This window comes from Betta splendens, chromosome 7 (assembly GCF_900634795.4).
Source record: "Betta splendens chromosome 7, fBetSpl5.4, whole genome shotgun sequence".
In the NCBI taxonomy this organism is placed as follows: Eukaryota; Metazoa; Chordata; class Actinopteri; order Anabantiformes; family Osphronemidae; genus Betta; species Betta splendens.
In genome coordinates this window covers 6,190,205-6,208,088 of record NC_040887.2, presented here as the reverse complement: position 1 = coordinate 6,208,088, position 17,884 = coordinate 6,190,205, and the positions used below count along the sequence as shown (strand labels likewise).

The 17,884-nt window shown below is 45.3% G+C and overlaps 3 protein-coding genes across 10 annotated transcripts in view; 1 reads left to right on the top strand and 2 right to left on the bottom strand.

Annotated features, from left to right (window-relative positions):
• Positions 1–241: 241 nt before the first annotated feature.
• rbp7a (retinol binding protein 7a, cellular) lies at positions 242–4,848 on the bottom strand. Of its 3 annotated transcripts, XM_055510362.1 has the most exons (7): positions 4,710–4,848; positions 4,316–4,499; positions 3,803–3,889; positions 2,892–2,923; positions 975–1,153; positions 771–872; positions 242–658 (listed from the first exon to the last, which is right to left on the bottom strand). In XM_055510362.1, the coding sequence occupies exons 1-7, from the start codon at positions 4,822–4,824 to the stop codon at positions 599–601; spliced, it is 759 nt and encodes a 252-aa protein (XP_055366337.1). In that variant the 5' UTR covers positions 4,825–4,848; the 3' UTR covers positions 242–598. The 3 variants fall into 3 exon arrangements, with proteins under 3 accessions (XP_055366337.1, XP_029011545.1, XP_029011540.1); XM_029155712.3 differs by lacking the exons at positions 2,892–2,923; positions 3,803–3,889; positions 4,316–4,499; positions 4,710–4,848 and adding an exon at positions 1,287–1,452; XM_029155707.3 differs by lacking the exons at positions 242–658; positions 771–872; positions 975–1,153 and having other exon boundaries at positions 2,280–3,228; positions 3,765–3,889.
• Positions 4,498–9,020, top strand: lzic (leucine zipper and CTNNBIP1 domain containing). Of its 3 annotated transcripts, XM_055510363.1 has the most exons (8): positions 4,498–4,653; positions 5,095–5,179; positions 5,714–5,837; positions 5,957–6,092; positions 6,206–6,304; positions 6,425–6,520; positions 6,735–6,816; positions 6,920–9,020. In XM_055510363.1, exons 3-8 carry the CDS (start codon positions 5,737–5,739, stop codon positions 6,973–6,975), a joined length of 570 nt encoding a protein of 189 aa, XP_055366338.1. In that variant the 5' UTR covers positions 4,498–4,653; positions 5,095–5,179; positions 5,714–5,736; the 3' UTR covers positions 6,976–9,020. The 3 variants fall into 3 exon arrangements, with proteins under 3 accessions (XP_055366338.1, XP_029011544.1, XP_040927390.1); XM_029155711.3 differs by lacking the exons at positions 4,498–4,653; positions 5,095–5,179 and adding an exon at positions 5,280–5,419; XM_041071456.2 differs by lacking the exons at positions 4,498–4,653; positions 5,095–5,179 and adding an exon at positions 5,400–5,419 and having other exon boundaries at positions 5,714–5,857.
• Positions 8,036–17,884, bottom strand: part of clstn1 (calsyntenin 1) — a 23,673-nt gene continuing 13,824 nt past the window's right edge. For 2 of the 4 annotated variants that reach the window (XM_029155703.3, XM_029155704.3), the window contains 14 exons: positions 17,680–17,829; positions 17,235–17,420; positions 16,897–17,145; positions 16,160–16,281; positions 15,905–16,067; positions 15,631–15,681; positions 14,535–14,692; positions 14,179–14,327; positions 13,569–13,813; positions 12,950–13,120; positions 12,701–12,846; positions 12,487–12,622; positions 11,877–12,061; positions 8,036–11,141 (listed from right to left, as the gene is read on the bottom strand). In XM_029155703.3, the coding sequence (XP_029011536.1) occupies positions 10,947–11,141; positions 11,877–12,061; positions 12,487–12,622; positions 12,701–12,846; positions 12,950–13,120; positions 13,569–13,813; positions 14,179–14,327; positions 14,535–14,692; positions 15,631–15,681; positions 15,905–16,067; positions 16,160–16,281; positions 16,897–17,145; positions 17,235–17,420; positions 17,680–17,829 (2,306 nt within the window). In that variant the 3' untranslated portion in view covers positions 8,036–10,946. The remainder of the gene's footprint in view (positions 11,142–11,876; positions 12,062–12,486; positions 12,623–12,700; positions 12,847–12,949; positions 13,121–13,568; positions 13,814–14,178; positions 14,328–14,534; positions 14,693–15,630; positions 15,682–15,904; positions 16,068–16,159; positions 16,282–16,896; positions 17,146–17,234; positions 17,421–17,679; positions 17,830–17,884) is intronic. The other 2 variants (XM_029155705.3, XM_029155706.3) reach the window with 1 other exon arrangement.

Below are 17,884 nucleotides of genomic sequence, written 5' to 3'. Positions count from 1 at the left end.
GACGCTTGTTTTTGTTTCCTTTTCTGTCCAACAATTTAAATAAACCTTGGGGTTATTTACTGAACTTATGAGAAACTTAAACACTGAGCAGGTGGGTCCAGTTAAATAGTTACCTACAAATTTATACCTTGTATTCATAAATAATATTTGATCACGGTTCTTGCTTCTCCATCACATTTACTATGAATGATGAAGCTACTAAGTATACTAGAATTATAAAATGTACAACTGTAAGACCAAACATTTCAATACATTTTTATTTAAAACCAAATTTTGTTACACAGAATTAAAGGAAACATTTATCCCGTCTTTCAGCCAGCTGAAGGAACACATCTACGACCATTAAGCTACAAAACCATTGCAGACGCGCATTTACCAAAAGTAATGAAGTGTTGCCATCTAGTGGTGTAAATTCAAACCATGACAGGAAAATCTTTACTCGGGAACTTCACGTGACACTATAGTGAAAACGGTCTTCCACAAACTGACGTGTGTCGTTTGATTGACCAGATCTACAAGTACTGGATCCATCACGTGATGCCTTTCTTCACAGGGAACCTTGTGACGGATATCCAACTTTTGCAATCCAAGTTGCTCTTCATTCACACCCTTTCTTCTTGAAAACCTGACTGCAGACTTCGCCATCACAGTACAGATCCTGAGAATAATAGGTTGTAGAAAAGTACAGTCATTAATAAGTGCAAGACCAGATAAGAACAAACATATTTGGTGCATTACATGTAGCAAATCTGATTAAAACTCAATCGTACCAGATGCAGCTTGTCGTCTTCTATCCAGTGAGCCCAGCCTCGGTTGTTTTTCTCTCCAGTTTGTTCACACACCAGTTTATTCCCTTTCCATGTCACCAGTGACTACAAGCAAGTTTAATAAGCCCCTTAAATCACCACATTTTGATCTGCTAAACACTTTACACTGTAGAACTTTTAACACACAGTTCTGCTATTGGGCTTCACCTTCAAGCGTCTGTTGTCCAGTCCCTTGGTAAACTCTTCAAATTCTTGGCCAACATTAAAACGGGTGGTGTAGTTTCGGAAGGAGCTTGTGGTTTTGATGATGTACTGCTCCCCCTTTAGCTCAATCACCTTCTTCTGCTTCAGTTTCAGAGCAATCTTTCGTAAGTTGGGGCTGATACCTGGAAGGTTTGATATATATATTTTAGCTGCTTGTAAACACCACACACAAACAGCACACGTCTCAAATAGAGTAGAGGTTTCAAATAAAGACAAAATTCAGATAATGGTTAAGGATTATGATCAGAGGCTCACCCAGTGCAACCATGTAGCCCTCAAAGTTGGTATTGCTGATGATGTCCCATGTGCCGCAGAGACTGGCTGGCATTTTGCTGAATTGCGTGTTCTCCTGGTGAGATGTGTGAACAGAATGCACGTCTCAACTGCCGGAGTCAGAACAAGTTCTGAAACAAGCCTGATGTCTTGAGTGACACCTGTCGTAATAAACGTAGGCGCGCCCGCGTCTCATTCGCTGTGAGCCGTGGCGCGCGTGAAGGTGAGGGAGGTGCTCAGCGTCGGTGCCAGGGTGTTGAGGGGCAGCTAGACGTGTCTGACTGGAATCTTTGTGCTGGTCACTAAACTGGAAACGCATGCAGCACTTGCACATGCACGCTCAGAAAATAAATACATCAACATTCATTTAAAGCTGTTTTTGTAAAGGTCAAATGGCACAGTTACCAAAGTTCTCCTTGCATACAACATGAAAACCACTGTCACCGCTTTGTTTGAAATAAAAGGACATTAAATTGATGATTAACTAATAAATGCACTTGACTTTGATATTTAATGTAAGAAGAAAAAGGTTTATCGATCAACCATACAAGTGGTTTTGCTTTTTATAAACTCACGCATGAACATTTGTAGAATAACAGTGTTTCTACTTATTATTCCAATGGACTACACTACACATTGTACTATGTTCTAGCTTTCTGGTTCTAATGTCTTGCCTTTTTATTTTCCCATCTACTTTGCATTAGATGAAGTAATAATGAGACTCTGATGTATGAATCTATTTCACTTAAACGAATACCATTACTCCTATAATGACGGGACATTGATTAACACTGATACTCATCTGAGATAGTCTCTTGTACATTATAACACACTGTCATAATAGTGGGTCTTTAGTTGATTGAAATTTGTTAATTGGGCCCTTTTGTCTGGGATGATCACCAGTGCACTGCACTCACCCCACTGGGTTCTTTGATGTTAGCAGTTTCTGTATAACAAGAGCATCCGGGCCGCATGCAAGCTACAAACCAAAGTACTATTTATTTCAAGCTACAAATACAAATCACACTTTCATGAAGTAAACGCATTTAAATCACATTTCTCCTTTTTTTAAGTTTTGGCATTGCATATAAAAGTCCTGGTCTCCTAGTGATGAGCTGAGACGGTTCGTGGGAAAGAGCTGGTACAAATTAGTCATCAAATCGTTATCATAAAACCATATAATGTATACAGGCAGTTTCATATTTTGTGAGTTAATTAGAGTTGACTGATCCTTAAGGCCAATTGAACTGCTGCATTGCCTTTTGCATTCCATAAATGCTCTCTAAAGGTGTGCAGACTAGCTAAAATGCCCTCACTATACTATATATGCATGTGTCTTCACAGCAACGGTAAATTTAACCTACATTTGTCCACACAGACAGTTACACATGCTAATTTGACAACAGGAATAGGTTTATTTGCTATAAAAGGCATTAGAAAATACTACAGTCTAGTGTAGGCACTCGTCAAAGCTTAATAAAATGTCTCATTTGTTCAAATTCCGCAAACCAAAGCAGTAAACCTCAACTTGAGGAGGCACCGGTAAATTTCTGAAGAGGCGCTAGAACCACATCAGCATTTTTCTGCTCGCTCTCGGCGTTGTACAGGTTGTGCTCTTTGATGTAGCAAAGCACGGCGTCGGGTAGAAGGTACCGCACGCTCTGACCTCGACGAAGTGCCCGACGCACATGAGTGGCTGAGATCTCGTTGGTCACCCACTCATGCACCACGTGGATGTTCTTGCGATACTTCCACAGCACGTCCGACTGGTGGATAAACTTGTGGGGGTCATTGCCGCTGCGGGTGATGCAGACCAAACCATAGCGGCCCACAATCTCAACGATGTCCTCCTGCTTCCACAGATTGGGCACAGAGAAGGACTCCAGTACATCAGCCCCACACAGCAACATCAGCTGGGAACCCCCTGAATATTAAAAAAAAACAGTTCACAATGAAGCTACGTTTGAATTAAAATCTGAATATACAGTTGCAAGAAGCAAAGCCTCTAAGAGGTGGACTCAGTAAATAGCTGCTTCACAAAGCCCAAAACTAATTTCATCAAACAATCCAAAATCTAAGTTTTTTGATGGTGCACAGCAAAGAAAGTAGAATTATTGAAATAAAACATCAAATATTAACACACAAGACACCCAACTGCAACCATATGCCTAAACATTCTCTCATCCAGAGTCACACTGTTGTCGTCTCACACCTGTCTTTCCTGCAGGTGGTGTGATAAGGTGCCGCCTATCACACAACACCACACCTTAAGTCTCCACACCTAAAGCAATTGTCTTCTGTTATTATGTCAAGATGAATACACAAGACCATGAAAACAGTGAAAGCAAGATGAGACTTGTTATTTGTCTAAACCTAGGCACTAGAAGCGGGAGGAGCTGAACAAAAGAGTGAGAGAGCAATGCTTAATTTGCAAACTGTACCCAGACAGACACAATGTACCTCTCCTTTTCGTATGCGATGCACTTCCAAAGTAATCGTCCTCAATGCGGCGCTTTTTGGCGTACTTAACCGAATCCACAGCATCCTTGTTCTGTTCTGATGCAAGCAGCTCCTCATAGTGATGCCTACAAGTAAGAGGAATATAGAAGAAAGAGATTGGCAAAAATGCTCTTTGCTCTCTTCTATATTTTTCTAAGCTTTGTTGAGATGTACATGTCAGAGATATGTGATCAGAACAGTGCTGTACTGTCACAGAAATAAAAGGAATAGATCAGATTAGTAGACACTGAAAAATGTGTGAGTGAGACAGTCACCAGCCAGTGAGATGTTGAGCTGACCTTTGCTCACTGCTAATTACCTGAATCAGGTGTGTTCAGTCAGTAAGAGGATAAACAGTCCCTTCCAGGCAATCAGCAGTGTAATAAGGTTACAACACACCTACTGTACAGTGGGTGGCTCTGCATCAGCTTTAGGGGTTCGGACTACCTGATTTTCAGGAAGTGACACAATACGCTTACCGTCAACAAGGCACCAGAGAAATATCAACCTACCGAACAACTTTAGCCGTCTCCACCCACTCCGGCTGCAAGCTTTCCCAGGGATCTACAGTAATCCAGTCTGAAGTGTCAGCTGCCAAACTGGCCATCTCCAGGCGGTGATCAACCTCAATTAAACCCTTCTTCTTATAGGCATCCCCCACCGGCGATATTATTCCTTTCACCACAGTGTAGTGACCTGAGACACAAATAAGAAGAGAGATTTGAAACTGACAGAACAACTTTATGTCAACAAAATGCAAATTAGGAATTGTTTTGCTGTTTATTTTAGCAGGATAAATAAAGAAAGCACCCCATAGCCCTACAAGGACAAAGGTTCAGAGGATGAGCGAGTGAGTATATTTGCATTCAACCAGATACATGAAAAAACAAACACATTTCGTTTAACCTGTGTCCTCCAGATGATCACGAGCCAGCTCAAACATCCTCAGGTGCATGTTGGTGATGGGGTTGAACGACCCGCAGGCCAGAAGGACTACTTCGGTTAGATTTGTAGCCGCCATGCCTCATGCTGGAGCTGGGATGGGTTTACAACAGAAACGGTGTTAGAGAAGTGTTTGCCAAAATGAAAACCAGCGCGTGTGATGTGCTCACATAAGTCAAAGAGTGAAACTAAACGTCTTAACATTAGCCTCGTGTAACATTAGCACTGATAGCATGATCTGCAGCTAAACAGCGGTGATTTGCCAGTTGTCTTCAAAGTGAAAGTAAAAAAAGTAAACTTAGGCGTTATCTCACATGACTTTAAACTGCATATAACGTATTTACTGTAGGGGGATTACAAGAACGGGAACAGTCAGAAGACACATCTGACCTGCGACGCGTCGCCTGCTTCCGGTCACGGTCAGGACGAAGAAGGTGATTGGCTCTTGAGGAGCAGGAACCCGGTGGCCGCGCCCACAACCCGGAGCTGCGTTCACAGACAGCAACACCCAAGCCATCAATGAGTCGACAAACACAACATAAATCAAGCAGTCGCACTTAAACGTAGTCCTAGTCAGTGGCACTTCGGTTCATGATTGATTCGTGATTTTACGACACATTATCGCGCTGTCGTCGCAGGATCGTTTTAGCTACATTTGTAAACAAGAAGATCTGGTGAGATGTTTTCTTTTAGCATGCTAGCTAGCTAACTAAGATTGGTAACATCTTTAGCGATTGACTTTAAATGCTAACTTTTCGTTTAACCTTAAGCAGTAGACCAGTTCACCTTTTGATGACGATAGCTACATTTTAGTGACGTTCAGTTAGCGGTACTTGATCCAACAACGCCATAGTTGTTTACTTCGTTTGCTGATAGCATGCTACATGCTACATCTTTGGCACAAGTTAGCTGGATAATAATTCCCAGCGAGACAAAAGGCTTATTCTAAGTATTGTCGTTCTCCCTAGGTTGAAGTATCATTTAACTAAGAATGGCGTCTCGCGGCAAATCGGAAACTGGAAAGTTGAAGAAAAATATGGAAGAACAGTTGGACAGACTGATGCAACAGCTTCAGGACCTGGAGGAATGCAGGTGCACTGCAGTATAATCAAGTAAAACTAGAGGGTTTCCTCATGTTTAAGCTCAAATGATAAAATAGAGCCAGAACATGGGTTTATTTCCTCTTACATTTGTCATGTTATTTATTGTAGGGAAGAACTGGACGAGGAAGAGTATGAGGAGACGAAAAAGGAAACCCTGGAACAGTTGAGTGAATTCAATGACTCCTTGAAGAAGATCATGACAGGAGACATGACACTTGTGGATGAACTTGGTGGAATGCAACTGGTACGGACAGTTCTTGGAAAAAAATGCTGTATAAAATCACTGTATATGAAGAATTTAGAGATTTTCGACAAGCATAACATACATTGATTTTATTTTATCTTTGTCTTCTTCAGGCAATCCAGGCTGCTATCAGCCAGGCATTCAAAACCCCAGAGGTGATCCGGCTTTTTGCGAAGAAGCAGCCGGGGCAGCTGAGAACCAGACTAGCAGAGGTGTCAATTACAATAAGATTTTACTTTGTTCCCTGCATTGCTGCAACATTAACATGCATTTGCTGTTTGTGCAATGCGTGGACTGAAAATTATGCAAATGCTTTGTTGAATTCTGTTCAGATGGACCGCGACGTCATGGTGGGGAAACTGTCACGAGATGTGTACACGCAGCAGAAACTGGAAATCCTCACGGCTCTGAGAAAACTGGGAGAGAAGGTGAGGAATGCTTACAGCAGAGATGGGAAGTTTTTCCCATGGGCTCGTCCATGATTCAGTGTCTTGTGTTGAAGAGTCCACACAAACTCTTAAAGCTACACTGATTTGTATTAGTCACATCTCATGACTAGCCAGACCGACAGAGGAGCCTGGAACCTGTTCCATTTGTCTGATCAAAGCTTTAAGTCACTTATTTTTCTGGTTGATCTGACAGCTCACTGCAGAGGATGAGATTTTTCTGACTGAAAATGCAACAGCTACACTCAGCCAGTTTGAAAAAGTGACAGCAAACCTTGGTAAGAATAAATTAATTTCACTGAAGAGTTTAAAGTCCTAAAGTACACAATTTACTGGATAGATTGGAATATTCATATTTGTGTTTGTCTTCCTTCTTTTTAGGGTCAGAAGACAAAATCATGGCCTTGGCTAGTTCTGGTGTTAAAACCAAAGTGTAGTAATTGAACAGACCTTTATTTTAACTCAGTGTCTTTAAGGTTCTAGGGTGCCCTCTGATCATTACTGTTGTAAATAATCAGTGCACTTCTCTGTTGCTGTAGATAACACTTTTAACAGTATTGTTTTATACCTCTTGACTTTTGTAAATGTCTTTTATCGTCCTGATAAGTGTGCAATTGTATTCTAGCAAGTGTCTGTTTAATTCAATGACGTTAATGAATGTAAAGGCACTTCATAAGACGTTTCCTGCTGTCATTCCTGCTGTTGGTCTGTTTTGATCTCAAGTTCTACATATCATCCAGATGTAATTCTACTTTAAATAGAATGTGCAGTGATTTGGACAAAATGACCGCAGGAAACCCTAAAGTAACGCAATGACACAAATGCATTTGAAAGCTACTTTTTCACATTAAATGTTGGTGCTATCTAAATATCAGGATGAAAACAGGTATGGTTATGTTTCTCAACAGTTTGACTGCAACATTAGATTTAGATTTGTTAAAAACTGTCTCATGAGACTGAGTTTGATGAATAGTCAGTGTGATCATATGAGGAACATCAGGTCAGTTGACAGAACCACATGACATGTGTTGTCATTCAAACTGAAGATGACTGCATGGAAAAAACCCTGGAATTCCTCCAGGCACTGAGATGCAGGACGACACAAATTATTGCATATGAGAATACACAGAATGTAGGTTCAGTGTTTTTGTGTATTGTCAGCTGTTTCGATCGTTTTGTCTGCCCTCTGTAAGAACTGCTGCAATAATTAATTGCAATATTGAATTTTAATTCATCTTCAAATTAAATGGTTCAAATGATTTACATCCTCGTGACACATTTACAGCATCAGTTTCATTGATGCAAATTTAATAATAATAAATTTCTATATTAAAATCAAGAAATAGAAAAAAACATTTTTTTCTACCAGTTGTTTTTACCTCTTGAAGGCTTCAGTTATTATGATTTCCACCACCAGAGGACACCAACATTCAAGACAGGGTGATTCCCACCAACCTAGTGGTTGAGCAGTGAGCAGTAAGTGAAACCAAACAGACGCCTCTTCTTACCGTCCTTTATTTTGTTTACGAGCAAGCATCAACTTCACTACAATTTGCCTTTCAATTGGTAGAAAAGTGAGAGCAGCTCCAACAAGCACAAAGGAAGCATTCAACTAGTCTGAAAACATTGTGACCTTCCATTTTGAGCAAATTTTAAAAAGAAAACAAAAATATATATATTTATATATATCTGGAGTGTTGTGGCCTTGTGAAACAGACAATCTGAGAATCAGTAGTGTGTCACGTCTTCCTTCCACACTTCAGTCTCACAAACCCCACATGGAACGTACATAAATCTGTGGTTCATGCGAAGTAAATTCCCCTTATAGCTTAGTGTTATTACAGTATGGCTGCATTTCATTTTGTTAGGCAGTGACATTCATTTCAACCAATGGACACTTAACTCAGGAGCCGCACACAACGTACAGAACCCAGGAAACTGGAGACGCCGTCGTCGCTGAGGAGACGCGACTCCAGAGTCGGCGCGTGCGCACGGCGGTGGCCCACGCTATTGTACTTGAAGCTGCAGATGAAACGTGGACAGTGAGAGTCTGACAGAATGAAACCGTGAGAATTTTCGAGCCGACAGCCTTATACACTTGTGAATTTCATGCTGCCCTCAAGATCATTTCTCAACAACTCCGGCAACAGGACACTGTTCAAAATTACCCTCCACTATACACACACACACACACAGGTCAGTCAACGGTATATCCAGCTATGCTGCCAAAGCAATTCATTATGTACTGTACATATTCTTAAAGGTGGAGTCTGTCAATATGATTTAGTACAATATCTATAGAAGATACAATATGAATCTACTTCCTCTACACATCAACATGGACACATGACATCTATGTAAAACATTTTGTCACTTTTAATAAAACTAGTGGTGGACTATAGTTACAACAAACTGAAAGAACAAGCAATCCCCAGCTCGGTAACAAAACTAGCATGAAACAAACAAACAAAAAAAAAGAAAAGCCACAAATCAAAGAGCATGATTCATTCTATTAGACCCGCTATCTGCACTATGATCGGCAAAAGGCACTCCCATCTCAGCCGGCTCAGACCTGGCCTCGGTCAAAGTCCAAGTCATCAAGAAGGGAACACTGTTCATTACACCTCCACTACCAACTCCTATAAACAATACAAAGCTTGAAAATGAAAAATAAAGCCTGGAAACTGTCTCCTCAACAGCATTAAATGGATTCATGTTTCATGTTCGGCGTCAGCAGCAACTTCTCTGATCCTCACGCGTTTTTAGCTGCACGTTCGATCCGTTGTTATTTTTACGTTTCACTCAGTGACGTACGGCTCAAGTCACGCTCTTTAAACGTGAAGGTACGTTTGATTCTGGCCCGAATGAGACATACAACAGGTTCTGAGACAGGAAGGGACTTTAGATACAGGTCTCTGATTAATTGTACATGTTTCATGCCGATACGAAAAGGAAGAATGAGTTTACCAAATGTAAACATATACCTTAGAACAGCGCTACAGTACGGATCCATATACAACAGAATCTAGGACTAATATTACAGTTTAAGAGTGAAATATGCAGATGATTCATTGTTGTTCATAGTGTTTTCCTACACAGCCACGATCGCACAGAGAACTCCATGAAGCCCTATAAAAACGCATCTAAGTGTTTCGAAACATGAAGTAGCAACAATGCAGTTCTGAAAAGTACTTTGACTACTTTTCCCAAATACAACACCAACAATCGGACTCTTCAACGGGGCTCCATTAAAGCTCTGTCCCTCCATCCACCTGCTCCAGTCTCGACTGGAAGGCGCTTAAAGCTGCAGCAGTAATCGCTCTACTGCTCCGAACAAGCTGGCAGAAATCAGAACCAGAACCTATAAAATCAGAACCTATATGCGTGAGTAACAGGAGTAACAGCAGAACCTGCGTATGGACGTTAACATTTCTCTGAGCAAAACCCAAAGTCCCTTCTGTACAGCGAGGAAGGAAATCGGCCGGGCGGCGGGAGGAGAGCGCTGCCGTCCACGCGAAGCTGAAAACACCGGCCGGTTCTGCGCGCGAGGGACAAAGCAGAATGAGTTTCCTCCACGGGGAGATAAAATGACAACAAAACGGACACCACTTTGTCGTGGAACCCTCAGATCGGCGGCCCCGGGTTTCACCATGAAGCAGACGTTTTTGTGCAAGCGGGATGAAGCAGCTTTTGCGAAAATTTAGCAACATGCTAGAGCCTCTGTGACACAAATATTCTACATTAGGTACTGTGTCATCTTTAGATATTGGACCCTGTTGAGTAGGCCTTCACGAACACACGGACTAATTACATGGGTTTATTCATATTTACAAAATCGTTAAAAAGCAAATTGTTCTCTACACGTATGACTCCAGAAATATTGTCATGCACTAAAAGATAATATAAAAAAAAAGAAAGAAGCGCGGTCTACTTGCTAGAAGCGTTTGTCGTACCGTGGACTACAAGTCAGGAAAACTCAAGTCAAAGCTATTTGCGAGTTTAGCAAAAACAAATCTAAAAGCATTATGCAAGAATATTCACAGGAAAGAAAACGATTCTCCATCTGAAAGCGTCACGTCTGAGAGAAAACTAAGTGCAGGCTTCCTCACTCAGCTCAAAGCAAACAGGCCAAGTTTTCCTGGGACTTAAAATATAATAAATAAAAAAATAAACAGTAAAAATCAACAATCCGGTGATGACTACACTACACGGAGTACCACCACTAAGATAACAACAGGAAAACCTTGACCGTAGGTAAGCTGAAGGGATTTTTTTCTCATTTGAACATCATGGCTCCTTGGACATGAAGAGTGTGTGCGAAGAGGTGAGTATGAGGATCTGGCTGAGCTGGTGATGTGGGCGTATGTTGGTGTGTGTGTGTGTCTGTGTGTGTCTGTGCGTGTGTGTTTTAGTAGGTGAGGGTGGAGTCGTCCCACTCCAGCTGCTGCTGTCTGCTGGCCCCCTGCTGGTCCTCCGGCTCCCCGCCCTCCTCGTCTTCGCTGCTCTCTGACTCAGCGCTCGTGATGTCGTCTTCCTCCTCGCCGTCCTCGCTCTCCTCCTCCTCCTCCTCCTCCTCCTCGCTGCTGTGCTGGTCCTCGTACGTCTGCGTCGGAGAGCAAAGTCACTTTTAAAATTAAACTAAATGTGTAATGATGCCACACCTTATCGTTTCTAAAGCCACTGGATTAACATGGCGCCGCTGCTGCAGTGATTCTGACCCACTGATGACTCAAACAACCTTTCTGAATTCTGGGATCCCACCCTGAACATCGTGTCACGGCCTGTCAGTGAACTGCACACAACACACTCACCCAACTGGTTGTGATGGTACTAAAAAGCTTTTCAGGACACTTATTGAGCCAAGAGAGCTTTTATTTCCCTTCTCCAATTACCATCCGTCATTTACTGTGGCTGAATGAGTGCCCATGCCCCACAACATAACTGAATTTGAAACAAATTAATATGAACCTATTATTCCCTAAGCGGCGCTGCGATGCCCTTTTGTTAAACCAGTGAATTGTGTGGTCTGTGCCATGACAGACTGCTGTACTGTACATACAGCTGCTGCATCAGTGCAACTAGCAGTCAAACAATAAAACTCACCGCAAATCCAATCAGGAAATACAAAATAATGGAGCTGCACCAAAAATGCTTATTAGCGCTCGCACAATGAATATTCATGTTGCGAGTGCAAGATGAAAAGCATCTATTCAACTCTGATGAAACTGGGTCACAACCTCGGTTTCTGATAGATGTTGTGACTATCAACAGGCCGAGGCTGGGAACCTGACCACGGCCTCGGTCTCATTGGTCCTAACGCGCCGCGTGCTCATCGTACCTCCATGGGGTTGACGGTGATGGTGAGGGCCGAGTCGTCCCAGTCCATCTCGTTCTCCTTGCCGCTCTCCTGGTCCCTCATGGTGCGCTGGTGTGCGGCTCGGATGCGGAACACGCCCAGGATTATCATAAACACCAGGAAGCTCACGCATACCACAATGACAATAGTGGCGGCGCTGGGAACCACTGTGGGGGGGGGGGAGACCCGAAATGACAGGGTAGGTGTGAAATGTGTTTCAACTTGAAGTCAAGGCAGCTTTTTTATAGTGAGAAAGCCTCCGCATTTGTTTCGAGGACTCCGGCCTCAAGCTGTGCGTCGAGGGGCGCTAGGCTAGGTTCAGCTAGGTTCGCTTATCTGCTGCCGCCCCGCTACGCTCCCGGTGTGCGGCGACAGGCTTAGGCGCCCGGGAGCCTGGGAGATTAGCGAGGCCGGGAAATAAAAGGTTGCGCTCAGAGCACCGCCTGCGCAGATGTCACAGACAGCACTCACGCGTAATCCCTGGACGTGTGCCATTCTAAACAGAGTTTCATGTGTGTCCTACTTCTGGCTCATAGGCCGCTAACAACCGTATTTCTAGCAGGAACACAATGACTTGGAGGCCTTTCGGTACCTGAGGCCTGGTGAGCGTTGACCAGGTTGTGCCCCGACAGGTCCACAGACGCGTGGTGAACGGGGTTGATGAAGTTCGCCTGCACCATGGCGTTGTTCGCGTGCTCCACGGGATTGGCTGTGTGGATCACATTCACCTAGAGGGGAGGAGCAAAGTTACAAAGCGTGCAACCCCGCGCGGTCCCGTGTGGCGGAGGCGTCGCGCTCGGCCGTACCTCGACCTTGAAGTCGTTGCTGATGTAGCGGCCGTTGAGCTCAGAGCAGACCAGCTTGAACTTCCTGTCGAACAGAGCCTCCGTGTGCCAGTTCTTGTAGCGGATGAGGTGCAGGACCTGCTCATAGTTGGCCATGGTGTTCACACCTGGAACGAGCACCCATGAATGAACCAGTGAACCACCCCCCCTCCGCATAGCGCTACCATCACGCCCCCCCCTCGCCCCCTGAATGCCCGTCTGGGTGCGTACCGTTGATGACGAGGCCCAGGTTGGAGGAGCTCATCTCCAGGCCGCGCTGCTGCAGCTGGGACATGTCCACCTCCAGGCCCTCGTGCTCCCCGTCCAGCTCGTCCCCCACCACTGTCACTTCACACGTGTCCAGGTTGTGCATGATCTCCTCTGACACCACTGTCTCTTGGACTGAGCAGGGGAGAGAAAACGATTTGGATTCATTTTTGACTCTGCGAAAGCTCCCGTTAAACGGATCTTACTGGGACATCTCGTGTGTGGTGGCTGTGTAAGGTTAATACAGGTAATAGCCCAGACCTCTGTAAGCTCTTTTGTCCCATATGGTCTAAAGCTCACCACAGGACATCTGTGTATCTGCCTGTATCTGTGTCAGCCTTCTATTGTGTTTCCTTCTCATGGTGCTGGTACAAGCCTAACAGATGGCGGCTGGTCATCTGGCCCCTCCCATAAAGTAGTAAACAACTTATCTCCTTTCTCTCCTTCTCTCTCGATGTCTGCCACCCTCACCCCTTACTGCATTAGTGCACCACCATGAACAGGACATTTACAGTATCTGCAGAACCATTAAGTGTCTCCAGTGATGAATCCTGATTTGCCAGGGCCCCTTTTCCTCCCTCACCCGTCGGATCGTCGTCGGCGCCCTCCGCAGCCTCAGACTCCGCGTCGGCCTCCACTTCGCGGGTGATGGTGCTCACGATTCGCAGCTCGGGGAACAGCGTCACGCCTTCCTGGCTCTCGAACTCGGTGGCGCTGCGGGCGAAGTGGTCGATGCCGCTCAAGCTGATCTTGGGCTCCTCGGGCTGCAGCACCATCACGTAGCCTTCAGCATCCGGCACCGCCACGCAGGACTCCTCGTTGAAGCATCTGGAGAGAGATGGGGAGTGAACGCACAGAGAAGACTGCAGTGCTTTTTCTTCCAAAACAATGGAAGCATCTAGAATAGATGAATAAATGTTTGCATTAGAGTTTGTTTATACCACCTCCCATGTGAGCTGCTACTGTTTCAGTCTGATATATATTTCTATAACATCGCTGTATTCAAAGAGAACAAGACAACAGCTCTTTCTCTCCTCTTTGTTATGGAAATCAGGCATAATCTTGACCTCTGTTTCACCCCAAACCATCAGTGAATGTCTATTAGCCTAAACGAACACGTCAGGCTGCTGCTGACTGACAGACGAGGTCACAACAGCGGAATCTTTGTAGAATTTCTGGCTGCTGCTACGTACTTGACGGTGGTGGAGATGCGCAGGTGCCTGATGCCAGGGGTGGGGAACTGGCGGGAGTTCAAGTAGGAGATGTGCTGCATGACCTTGTCAAAGGCATCAACGTCGTCACCCTCGACTGTCAGGGAGGACTGGTTGGGGTTGAACTCCACCTGAAAGAAGAGGGATGCCATTATGAGTCACTATAGATTAATTATTGGCTTTCCTCTAATTCGGGATGTTTTTATTTTCAGAGCTCAAATCACTTTTAAAACCAATTTTGATAAAGCTGCTCAAAAGCCACACATAGTAATTACAGTTACAGAGTAAAATGATTAAACAGACAAATATTTGTGTGTATGATGCTTCGCCTGCCCCACCTTGACTGCTGAAGCCACCTCCTCAGGCAGCTGCACATCCAGGCCCTCCTTGCAGGTGTACAAGCAGTCGATCACCTTCTTATTCTCCAGCTTGCCGGAGCGAATCATCAGCCCCGCGAGGTTCCCCCGGAAAAACTGGGCCATTCGACCGCTTCCGCCTGGTTGCGTCGGGATGGAGGCGCGGGGAAGAAAGACACACAAAGACGTTACGCGGGTGCAGTTCGTACGGAGCTCGCCGCTTCTGGGCCGGCGTCTCAAGCATGCTGCCTCAGTGTGCAAAGCTGGCGTGAATGGAGTTCATGCATGTTAGTACGTATGCCTTAGGGAGAGAGGAGGAGGATGGATGCGCTCATACTGTGCAGGCCTCAGACACATGCAACACCTGCACTAACAGGTGAACCACTGCTTTACTGTGGGAAAATTTATATTAAGACAAAAAAGAAACTCAAGATGACGAAATTAATCCACCACAACAACTTCAACACACTATAACCATTAGTACCCTGTACTATATATTATTTTGATCTATTCATTTCAATATAGCATTATCCCTGTATTTCAGGATCATTCCTGCCAAATCTCAGATAAAATGATTATGTCTTTGTGCTAAATCATCAAATCTAGACTTCACCACCAAAGGACACGCAGTCCACTGTGTGTGTGTGTGTGTGTGTGTGTGTGTGTGTGTGTGTGTGTGTGTGTGTGTGTGTGTGTGTGTGTACTACAGATCTGATATCTGATACGAAGAAGCAATAGTTTCTGACACCAAGGTCGATTTAGAAAAGACGAGCCAAAAGACAATCCTGCAGCCGGGTCAGAGGTCTGTGTTCATCATACGTCTATTTCTGCTTGTGTGTCCATAACAGCAAATTATATCTACAGATGGAGGATGACAAAGGTGCAAAAACGAAATCAGCCAGCTTTGAAAAATTTGCATTCATTCAACGTCAGCCGCCAACCGGTATGAAAGACAAATCGTTCGGCATCTAGAATGTTTAAGAATCATTCTAGCCAAAATGGAATGAGGATGCAATTAGCATGGACGGGGCACTGAGGACACATGGACATTACTGAGGAGGAGGGAAAGCAGAGCAACCTGAGGTGGGCTCAGAGACTGTCTCAGTGTCATTGTCATGTCCTGAGTTTTCTGAAAAGGACAGAGACAAGAGAGCAAGGAGAGACAAGAAGGAAGGTTGAGGATCTGCAGGAGAGACTCAGATGCTGCATACGAGTTATTATCGCATCGACTATTAACAAAATTGCATGCACTTTGTATTCTACAGAAGACAGAGCAGATCATAAGGTGGCATCAGAGAATCAACTGGTCAAATCAACAGCATCTCCCCCAAGGCTTCGCTGCATGTCTGTACCTTGCCAGCAGGCACCAACAGTGAGCTGGGATTCAATCTTGGTGGCGTGCAGGGGGTAGTCCTCCGTGACCAGGAAGGGCTCGAAGGCCGTGCCGTCCACAAACAGGGACACGGCGGGGAACTCCACGTTCAGCACGTAGTGATGCCACTCTTTGTCACACGCCTAAGAGAAACACAGGAGGGGGAATAGAAGGCTGAGATCCAATAAACAGGCCGCCTGGACCAACGTGGCAGGTGGCGCCAGAAGCCGCTGACCTGGTCGAGCTTCCAGTGAAACTCTGCCGGTTTGTAGTTCTCCGCCTCTGAAGGATCCTGGCGCAGCAGCAGGATGAGCCGACAGTTGTGGACGTAGAGCGAGTAGTGGTGTCTGTTCATCTCTGCAGAGGAGAAAAGGAACAGGTTATGAGAGCTGGAACTGTAAATGTTTGAATGATGGGCTGCGACTGCTTTAATCATTTGGCCCCAAGCTGAAGGTAATACGGTACATTTACTGGTGTTAGTCCAGTGAAGCAAACACAGTCTCCAATGACAGGACCCGGTCCCAGCCCCTTTCTAATGCTGAATATATCTGTAGCTGTTAACCCCAGCGTTTTCTATCTTTTACAATAGCTAACAAAATCAGCTAAATGATGCCCTGTGTTTTAACATGCTCCTTGGGTGAAACTCAACAGAGCCAAAGAAGAGTTATCTAGAGGCTCGTGTGTGGAACGGAGGTCAGGGCTGGTGCTGGGATCATGGCTGTGGGAGCTTTCCATCCACGCACAGACACTCTGATCTAATCCGTCTTATGTAAGACTGATGAGCTGCCTCCCCCTCACCGGTCCCAGACTTTACAGTCCATAAGATCACGGAGCTTGTGACCCCACACAAAAACGTAGTTGTTACTGTAGCTGTGCAGAACGGCTGCAGTTACAGTGATTTTACTAAAAGGTACTGTAGTTTTTCATGCAGTGCATGTGCAGCAATAAAGAAAGGCTCTCCATCCTCTTTACCGGTTTTGTCGGAGTTGCAGAGGATGGTCTCCTTCTCGTGGGCCCCCGGGCCGTGTCTCATCCACACAGAGATGGTGAAGGGATCCTTCAGGCTGGTGCTCACCATGCCGTCAGGCACCTTGATGGCCTGGGTGCCATTGAACTCAAAGACCTGGTCGCTGTCGTGCCCGTTGTCGGTGGGGAGTCCCACTGTCCAGTTGGCGGAGCTGCTGGGTGCAGGGAGCAGCTCCACTGTGCCAGAGCTGGCTCCTGTAAAGACAAGCACAGACAGAGGGCCGGTTACGCTGAGATCTTAGGTCCCAGCCACTGCGATCAACAGCTCCTGAGTAGCGACTTACCGCACAGCTTGTGCAGCGACTTCTCAGAGTAGGTGTCACGGTCACAGCCCTTCCCAATGTGGTTGGTCTCCAGTTCAACGTTCGCACGGATGGAGGTGATTGGCTCGTCGCAGGTCTCCAGGTGGATGCTGGGGAAGAGGGCCAGGCTGCCGGTGCCGGGCTCATATTCAATCCTCTTATTAAAGCCTGAGAGGAAGCGAGAGGAGAGAATAAATGGAAAGGAAGGTCCTTCAGTGCAGCGCTTGTAAAAAGCGAGGACCCAATGCAGAGCTGTCAATACTCATTCCTCCGTATTTCAAACACGATAAAAGCCCTTACAGCTTAAGGGAGTCAATAATCATTTTGCTAACGCTAACCTGCGTTGGTGGATTGCTCTCGCTCAACAAAGACACACCTGAGCAGGGATCGCTGGCGAGCTAGCGCCAGGGAGGAAGAGCTTTGATACCTTGCCAGCTGGGTTTGCAGGTGGGTTTGACGCTGATCTTGACCAGCACGTCTTCGGAGGCGCGGTTCTTCCCGCAGTCGTACGCCGTCACGGTCAGCTTGTACATGTGTTCCTTGCCGTAGCTCAGCTTCTCTGTGTTCTTGATGAAGCCTAAGCAAAAGGGGGAAAAGAGGGATGAGTGCCAGTCGATAAAACAGGAGGAGAC